This window comes from Vipera berus (assembly GCF_964194415.1).
Source record: "Vipera berus genome assembly, chromosome: Z".
In the NCBI taxonomy this organism is placed as follows: domain Eukaryota; kingdom Metazoa; phylum Chordata; class Lepidosauria; order Squamata; family Viperidae; genus Vipera; species Vipera berus.
The window spans coordinates 1,827,046-1,836,319 of record NC_138205.1 but is presented as its reverse complement, the minus strand read 5'-3'; the positions used below and the strand labels follow the sequence as shown (position 1 = coordinate 1,836,319).

At 53.9% G+C, this 9,274-nt stretch overlaps 1 protein-coding gene across 1 annotated transcript; it reads left to right on the top strand.

The window, feature by feature from the left end:
- LOC308677141 (sex hormone-binding globulin-like) lies at positions 1–7,022 on the top strand. The gene is made up of 8 exons (XM_081343305.1): positions 1–105; positions 989–1,104; positions 2,020–2,209; positions 2,823–2,984; positions 4,507–4,678; positions 4,814–4,962; positions 5,821–6,040; positions 6,777–7,022. The coding sequence occupies exons 1-8, from the start codon at positions 4–6 to the stop codon at positions 6,932–6,934; spliced, it is 1,269 nt and encodes a 422-aa protein (XP_081199431.1). The 5' UTR covers positions 1–3; the 3' UTR covers positions 6,935–7,022.
- The last annotated feature ends 2,252 nt before the right edge of the window (positions 7,023–9,274 follow it).

The following is a 9,274-nucleotide window of genomic DNA, read 5'->3' as shown; positions in this document are numbered from 1 at the left end:
GCCATGCTCCCAGCTGCTGCCTGGCTGATCCTGCTGGTGGCCCCCGGCCCCCCCTGGGCCATGGGGGACCGGATTCAAGAGGCAGAGGAGAGGGACACCCTGAAGGTGAGTCGATTGCGGAATTCCAGAATTGGAAGGGGAACCCCGGAGGTCTTCTAGTCCAACCCCCTGCTAGGCCACGGGGTCCTCAACCTGGGCCGCTTTTAAAGCTGGTGGGCTTCAACTCCCGGAATTCTTCAGCCAGCCAAGCCGTTCATATCAGGAGTGCGGGCCGCAGTTCAACAGGGGAGGCCCAGCTGCGCCGCTAAGGCACAGGAAGGGGCTCTGGGCCCCCACGTGGGCCAGCAAAAGAGCGCCGGCTCCGTTTCTAGAACCGGACCGCCCTTGGTCCAGAATGGGATAGGGCTAGGGTGGACTAGAGGACCTCCAAGGCCCCTTCCTGCTCCGTGCTCTGCCCCAGCTTGGCCTTTCTCCGCTGGCCCGGCGCACCCAGCAGCTGCCTGAGCGCGGGTAGAAAAAAGGCAGCAGCTTCACCTGTTGAGTTTCCTCCCCGGAGGAAGCTCAGGATCCCGCAGGATACAGCGCAGGCGAGACGCCTGGGGGAAGGGGGTGGGGGTGGGGGGGGTCGAGGCTGATATGAAGAGGATCCCCCCTTTTCTTTTTCTTTTTTGCAAAAAAGGGAAACGGAGCAAGCTGGCTAGAGTCCTCCGCGGCGGCTGAGGTCATCCAGTCGTTCCCGACTCCTAGCGACTCCCCCCCCCTCCACGGGCGGAATGGCGGACTTCCCCGCCCCACCCGCGCCCGTTCCCACGACGGAGCAACGCTGCCCCCGCGTGGCTCAAAGCTCGCCGCGCGCCTTCCGCGGGCGCGGTCCCCTCCCCTAGCGGCGCGCTCGGGTACTGCGCGGCTTCTATTTCTCGGCGAGTGGATTGCTGCCCCCTGGCGGGCGGCCGAGGCTGATGCCCGGTCTTTCCTCCCCCGCCTCCAGCTGGGTGCCTGTTTCCGAGGCTCGGCCGTGGAAGCCGGGGGGCTGAACCTGGGACAGAGATGGGGAGACCCCTTCCCAACCGCCAGCCTCTTCGTTGACCTGCGAACGGTAACCAGGTAAGGGAGGACGCCTTGGAGGGCTGAGGTGGGTGGGTGGGCAGGGGGCGTGGGCAAGGGGCTTCCTCCCTCTTCCCCCGCCCCACCCGCGGAGCGCGGCTTCCTTCCAAGAGGTGCGCAAGCTTTGCCAGGATGCCACGCAAGGCTGCCAGGCGCCTGCTGCGAGGCCGCGCCGAGCCCCCGGTGGGGTCCCAGAGAGGCTGGGGTGAGGGTCTGTCGGAGAGGGTGAAGAAGCCACCGCAGGAGAGGAGGAGTGCGGGGTTGGTGGGATCCTTAGTAGGGGGGGGAGAGAGAGAGAGAAGAGGAGAGAAAGAAAGGGAGGGAGAGGAAAGGAAGGAAGGAAGGAAGGAAGGAAGGAAGGAAGGAAGGGAGGAAGGGAGGGAGGGAAAGGAAGGGAAAGAAAAAGGGAGGGAGTGAGTAAGAAAAAGAAGGAAAGAGGGCGAAAGTGGGAGGGAGGGAGAGGAAGAGAGAGTAGGAGAAAGAGAAAGTGGGAGAGAGTGAGAGGGGGCAGAGAGGGGAAGGGAGAGAGAGCGGGAGAGAGAGAGAAAGAGTGGGAGAGAGTAAGAGGGGAGAGAGAAAGAGAGAGAAGGAGAGAGGGAGAGGGGAGAGAGAAAGAGAGCGGGAGAGAGAAAGAGCAGGAGAGAAAGAGTGGGAGAGTGAGGGGAGAGAGTGGGAGAGAGGAGAGAGAGAGAGTGGGAGAGTGAGAGGGGAGAGAGAGAAAGAGAGAGTGGGAGAGAGGGAGAGGGGAGAGAGAGACAGAGAGAGAGAGACAGGGAGGTGTGGAAGAGAAGTCAAGGATGGGGACCACCCTCAGGACCCGGCTGGGCTGTGTCTTCCCCATCCAGGAGGGGTCTGCATCAAGATCCCCCCCTCTGGTTCCCCCCTTGAGACGACCCTCCCTGTTCCTCCCCCCAGTGCAGTTTCCTCCTTCGACTTCCGGACCTTTGACCCGGAAGGGGTCATCTTCTACGGGGACACTGCTCCCGGCTCCGACTGGTTCGTCCTCGCTTTGCGTCAGGGGAAACCAATCATACAGATCCACAACTCCCTCACCAACCTCACCGTCTCCGGAGGGCGACATCTCAACGACGGCCTGTGGCATCGGGTAAGACCACAGGCGGGTTCTCGACTTGCAACCACAATCGAGACCAACATTTCCACCGCTAAGCGAGGCAGTTGTTAAGCGAGTGGCGCCTCATTTCAAGACCTTTTCTGCCACCGTTGTTAAGCGAATCACCGTGGTCGTTCAGTGAATTGTGCGGCTGTTAAGCGAATCCGGCTTCCCCCTTGACTTTGCTGGTCAGATGGTTGCAAAAGGGGATCACATGATCCCGGCACCATGCAAGCATCGTAAATATGAGTCAGTTGCCAAGCGTCCGAATTTTGATCACATAACCACAGAGATGCTGCGGTGGTTATAAGTGCAAAAAATGATCATAAATCACTTTTTCCAGTGCCGTCGTAACTTCAAACGTTCACTAAACAAGTAAGTAAGTCAAAGGTTATGCTTATATATTTGCTGCATCTTGTGTCAGGAAGTTCCACAGGCTAACGATGCATTGAAATGGAGCCGGTCGTAAGTCGAGGACTACCTATCAACTAAAGGAGAGCCCCTGCCTCCCCCATGTTTCCCACATCCTCCGGTGGGGGTCCCGATTCTCTCTGACCCTCCTCTACCTCTGTCCCTGTATGCGAATTCTCCTGTGCTTCCCGGACAGATCACGGTGAAGAACGAAGGACACGTCATAATGTTGGTGGTTGACGGAGATGACCAACTCACTCTCAGCCACGTCTCCCACCCGATTGTGAACCGGACCACCCCTCAGATGCGCATCGGGGTGGGAGGCATGTTCATCCTGCCGATTGAATTGCTGGTCCCGGTAAGGCGGAACTCTGTCCTCCGGCGTCCGTACCGCAAGCCCCCAAAACGGCCTGAAGTCCCCAATGGATTCCTTTCCCCATCTTTTCTCTAAACCAGTTTATCTCGAGCTTGGGAGCTTTAAGAAGTCTGGACTTCAATTCCCAGAATTCCCTAGCCTAGCCAGCCATACCTGTTTCCCCCCCTCCTACCCTTAAGCGGAGAGATTGCGAAGAAAAGGATTATAAGAGAGTAAGCAGGCCACAGTGGGTATATACCAGGGGTAGGCAACCTCGGCTCTTTTATGACTCATGGACTTCCAGAATTCCTGAGTCAGCTGACTCAGGAATTCTGGGAGTTGAAGTCCATGAGTCATAAAAGAGCCGAGGTTGCCTACCCCTGGTATATACACATCAAAAGGAATGCATTAGTGCCAGGGGATTCTGGAAACTGAAGTCCACACTTTTCATAGCTCCCAAGTTTGAAAACACTGCTCTAAAGTAATCAGAAACTCTTTCATTTTTCATCCTCTCTCTCTCTTTGATTCTCACAACAGCCAGGCAAGGTGGGTCAGGGGAGATAAGGATAACGGATCCAGAGTCAGAATGGGGGGGGAGGGGAAATGAGGATTTGAATCTGGGCCTAGCTCAAAACACATAGCCAAATCTTTAGCTTGCGAGAGACGTCCATCTGTCTAAAGCTTTTGGGCTGGGTGTTTGAATCATGGCTTGTTTGAGCCATGGTTTGAGCCATTCAAACTCTTCACTAGCCATAAAGCATCATTTATGAGCCATTGTGGATTTGTCCCATTGTGCTATACTGGAATTTATTGCAAAGAACAGGATAGATTAGAAATAGAAATGATAAGAATAGGACAGGACAGGACAGAATAGTATAATAAAATACAGAATAGAATAGAATAGAATAGAATAGAATAGAATAGAATAGAATAGAATAGAATAGAATAGAATAGAATAGAATAGAATAGAATAGAATAGAATAATAAAATACAGATAGAATAATAAAATACAGAATAGAATAGAATAGAATAGAATAATAAAATACAGATAGAATAATAAAATACAGAATAGAATAGAATAATAGAATAGAATAGAATAATAGAATACCGATAGAATAATAAAATACAGAATAGAATAGAATAATAGAACAGGAGAACAGAATAATAAAATTCAAAACAGGAAGAGATGCTCAACTTGCAACTGGTCTTGACTTACGACCGTTCCAAGTTACAGTCGCCCCAAAAACAATCTTTGCAAAACGGGGTCAGACACGTGATCCGCCCACTTTACGACCGTCACGACTTAACGACTGGGATGGTCAGGCTCCCCTTACAGTCCTAAGGACCCCCTGCGAAACCACGATTCACAATCCTCTGAAACGACAACACCCTTTCACACCAGGATCTCCCTGCCGCCCCCCTCCTCCCCGAAACGCCCCCACCCCAATTTCAAGAGGGTCTTTTGTCTTTCCCCCATCCTGCCTCCTCCTCCCCCCCATCACCCCGCGACCGATGGGCGCTGCAGGTGAACCCGGCGCTGGATGGCTGCATCAGGCGCTGGGACTGGCTGAACACGAGCCGAGCCTGGCGGGAGGAAGGGGGGTCCCTGCAGGACCGTGAGGCCAAGGTCTGTTTGACCACCGTCCAGCGTGGCAGCTTCTTCCCTGGCGACGGACTGGCTGTCTTTCCACTGTCAGGTATGGCTGGGCACCAGGGGCTGTGGAGTCCCTAGATGGGGAGGGCCTGGCCCTGTCTCTCGCCAAGGGGTGGGCACGGGTGGTGGCAGCCGCCAGAGGCGCCAGCCGTGGCCTTCTCCTCCTCCTCTCTCGCAGACCTCCCCAGCGGGCTCAGCACCACCGACGGCCAGTGGCGGTTCTCCCTGCAGCTGCGGATCAGGGCCGCCCCCCAGCTCAGCACCCTGCTGGCCGTTTGGGCCTTGGAGGAGCAGCGCCCGGTCCTGCGCCTGGCCCTGGAGCGCACGGTGAGGATGGACAGGCGGAGGCATCTGAGCCTCCCCCCCCCCCCCGTTCCGGATGGCTGGTAGCAGGAACACACACACACACACACACACACACACTGCCAGGAAGGAAGGAAGGAAGAAGGGATGGGAGGAGGGAGAGAAGGAAGGAAGGTTGGTAACATGAAAGGAAGGTCGGATGGATGAATGGATGGAAGGAGGGATGAAAGGAAGGAGGGATGGGATGGAAGGAAGGATGGAAGGAAGAAGGAGGGATGGAGGGATGGATGGAAGGAAGGATGGGAGAATGGGAGGAAGGAAGGGTGGATTTAAGGTTGGAAGGATGAAAGGAAGAAGGATGGATGGAAAGTTGGAAAGAAGGAGCAAAGGTTTGACAAATGGAAAGATGGATAGAAGAATGGGTGAAAGGAAGAAGGAGGGATGGAAGATTAGGAGGAGGGATGGATAGATGGAAGGAGGGATGGAAGGAAAGAAGGGTAGATGGAAGGAAGGAAGGTTGGAAAGATGGACGAAAGTTTGAGGAAGGGATGGAGGGATGAAAGGGATAGAGGGAGAATTGGAAGGAGGGATGAAAGGGAGGATGGAGAGAGGAAAGGAAGGCTGGAAAGACGAATGGAAGGATGGATGGAGGGATGGATGGCGGGTGGATGAACGAACGAAGGAATGAGTGAAGGGTCTCAAGTGGGGAGAGACTTGAGTCACTCCCCCACCCAGGCTGGTGTGCAGGGCATCATGGGCCTGTGGGTGCTGTGAACCCCTTCCCCACGGGGGGGGGGGAAATGCGGGGGGGGGAGAACCACGGAAAGTCCACTCAGCCCGGCCCCCTCCTCAACCCGCTTTGTGGTTTCTCCTTCCCTCTAGGATCTGAGGGCTCAGCTGCGTAACCAAACCCTCCTGTTGCTTCCTCTCCCTGCGGGGGGCTGCCTGGACACCCCCCTCCTCCTCCTCCTCACTCCCTCTTCCTTCACGCTGCGTCTGGGCGACACCGAGATCAGCAAGCCCACCCCCGTGGACGATTACCAGAGCCTGAAGGAAGTCTGGCTGAGCGCCAGGGGAAACCTGGTCATTGGGGGAGCATCTGGTACATCTTCCCGGGAGGGGTGGACCACAAAAAGGGGCACGGGGGATGGGAGGGGACGGGTGGGTGGGTGTAGCCAGATCTCACCTTAACTCCGGCTAAAAAGAGGGGGTGAGTCACCCCCAAGTCGGTTGGATGGGCGGCATATCAATTTTAATCTAAAAACAATCTCACTCTGCTGAAGAGCTGTGCGCCTCCTGAATCTTGAGGCAGGGAGTTCCACAGGCATTGGAACGTATACCCTGGCGGGTTTCTGATACGGCGACAGGATTTCCACGACTACGCAAGATAGTCGCCAGGCGAGCTTTGGCCTCATTTTACGACCATTCTCGCCACGGTCGCAAAGCGAATCACTGCAGTCGTGAAGTCGGTAACCCGGTTGTTAAGTGAGTCCGCCCTCCTCCGCTGACTCTGTCAGAAGGTCACAAAAAAGGGGAATCGTGCCACCCCAGGATGCTGCGGCCGTCATAAATACGAGTCAGTTGCCAAACGGCCCGAATGTCGTTCCCGTGACCCCGGGGAAGACGGCAACGCTCATAAATGTAAAAAATGGTCATAAGTCCCTTTTTCCAATGCTCTTGTAAGTTTGAAAGGTCACTAGGTCAACCCGGATTATATTTGCAGCATCTTGTGGCAAGGAGTTCCACAGGCTAATGATGCATGGAAATGCAGCCGGATGTATATTCTGGTGGGTTTCTATTATTTCTGACTCCTTTTTTAAAATATATCTTTATTTCAGGAGAGGAAAAATCTTGTTTCCAGGGCTGCCTCAACACCGTCCGGGTTCAAGGCCACGAACTGGACTTCGATGACGCTCAGTACAGGAGCAACTCGATCTCGGCACACAGCTGCCCCGGGAACGTGGAAAACAAAGTCGATGTGAACAATGGGCATTAAAGGGGCGGCAGTGCTACTGCACGCACACATGCACGCCCGGGCAATTTTTCTACCCCTGGGCATGCCTGTTGCCGTCTCTCTGTCCAGCCATCCGTGAACGTGTGTGGTGATAGCTAACTTCCCGTAGCCGCAACCCTGGGAAGGGGTGTGATTGTTGCCCACATGGTTGATGAACGGCTGGGTGCCAAGTCAGCTTGTAGTTCTGTTGTCAGACAATTGTGGGAATTGGCAATGATGGTAATCTCCTATGGGCTCCAAGTTTGCAGAATTAGCATCTTGTTGGATCCACAAATGCTTCTCAAACGTGGGAACTTTTAGGTTGGGTGGACTTCAAGTGTCAGAATTCCCCAGCCAGGGTGCTTTAAGAGAGGTGGACTTCAAGTCCCAGAATTCCCCAGCCAGGATGCTTTAAGAGGGATGGACTTCAACTCCCAGAATCCCCCGGCCAGCATTTCAGTTTCCCATTTAATTCTCATGGCATTTAACCCATCTCTTTTACCAATTACCTTGTTGTGAGTTTTTTCTTTTCATTTTGCTGAAATCAAGATTTATTACATCTACCGCATTCCCACTATCTATTAAGAAAGTCACCCAATCAAAAAAGTACAAAATAGTCTAACCCCTTTTATTCTTGCCCTATCCTTGCTGAATTCTGGTGAACCCTTGTTGGCTGGGGAATGCTGGGAGCTGAAGACCATAAGTCTTAAAGTGACCAACCAATATTGAAAAAATATTGGTCTCATCCAGGGCTCCCCAAATTTGGTCACTTGAAGACTTGTGGACTTCAATTCCCAGAATCCACCAGCCAGCGTATCACTTTCCCACTTAACTGTCATGCGATCTAGCCCATATTTAACCTGTTTATTAATTTAGTTTCTCACGGATGATTTTTCTTCTTCGTTTTGCTGAAATCAAGATATATTACATCTACAGCATTCCCACTATCTATTAAAGTTACCCAATTAAAAAAAAACCACCAACAACAGTCTAACCCCATTTATTCTTGCCCTATCCATGCTGAATTCTGGTCAACCCTTGCTGGGAGTTGAAATCCAGCTGTCTTAAGGTCCTCATGGTTGAGAAATATTGGTTCAGGCTGGACCAGATTTGAAGGCCTGCAACCAAGTGGTGCTACCGGTAGTAAACTCAGTGGCGTAGCGTGGGTTGTCAGCACCCGGGGCAAGGCAAGTAATTTGCGCCCCCTCGCTCTCGCACCGCACGCCTGGCACCCCCCTGGCGTAAGAAGAATCGAGCCTCCCGCGATCTCCCGTCCCCCCCCACACCCCTGAAATTCTCGCCCGCTTTCACAGACTTGTTCTTTTACACCGGCTGCAAGTACCAGGAGCCAAAGGCAGCCTCTCCGAAAGCCTCACACCCAAAGACGCAGGCACGCCCACACCGAGGAATGCCGCCGCTGGCGAGGCTCGCAGACGCCGCCGCTGCCGTTCTTTCTTTCTCGTTCGCGGGAGCGCGCGGCGGCGTGCGCATACAGAGGCTTATATAGACCCAGGGAGCCGCCGAGCCTTCCCCCACCCGGAGAGAGAAGCGTTTCTGTGTCGGCGCAGGCACAGATACCCCTCGCTCGCGAGCAGCCTTGGCCTAGCCCGCCGGTCGCGCCCCCCCAGATGTTGCGCCCGGTGCGGCCGGCCCCCCCTGCACCCCCCACGCTACGCCACTGAGTAAACTCCCCATAAGCTATAGTAAGGAAGGAGAAAGAAAGAAAGAAAGAAAGAAAGAAAGAAAGAAAGAAAGAAAGAAAGAAAGAAAAAAATGGAGGGAGGGAACAAAAAGGGAGGGAGAGAAGAAAGAAGAAAAAGAAAAGAGAAAAAGATGATAGATAAACATGACAATGGATATAATAGATCAGACATGTCAAACACAAGGCCCTGGGGCTGGATCCGGCCCGCGAAGTGGTTTCATGCGGCCCGCGAAGCCATCCTGGAAACAGTGAGGGAACGGCCCCCACTGCCTTGGCCCTGGCCCAGAGACCCTCCTTCTGCCAGAGACCCCCAGATCTGTCCCACTCCTGCCCAGGCCCCCATAGGCACCCTTGATGCGAAGGATGTAGAGCTGGCCACGCCCACCCAGTAGGCCACACACACTTTAGCCACGCCCACCCAGTAGGCCACACCCACCCTGGCCATACCACCCCCCCCAGGGCAACCGCAATGCTGACGTGGCCCTCAATGAAATTGAGTTTGACACCCCTGTAATAGATGATAGATATAGATAAATAGACAATAGATAAATAGATGATAGGAAATAGATGATAGATAAGATACATGATAGATAAAGAGGTAATAGAGATGATAGACACATGATAAGGATAATAGATGATAG

Bases quoted from the DNA above. Each gene is read 5' to 3' on its own strand.
- LOC308677141 (XM_081343305.1), top strand. From the start codon at position 4: ATGCTCCCAGCTGCTGCCTGGCTGATCCTGCTGGTGGCCCCCGGCCCC. The intron at 2,210-2,822 runs GTAAGACCACAG...CTTCCCGGACAG, and splicing joins ACGACGGCCTGTGGCATCGG to ATCACGGTGAAGAACGAAGG. The intron at 4,679-4,813 runs GTATGGCTGGGC...CCTCTCTCGCAG, and splicing joins GGCTGTCTTTCCACTGTCAG to ACCTCCCCAGCGGGCTCAGC.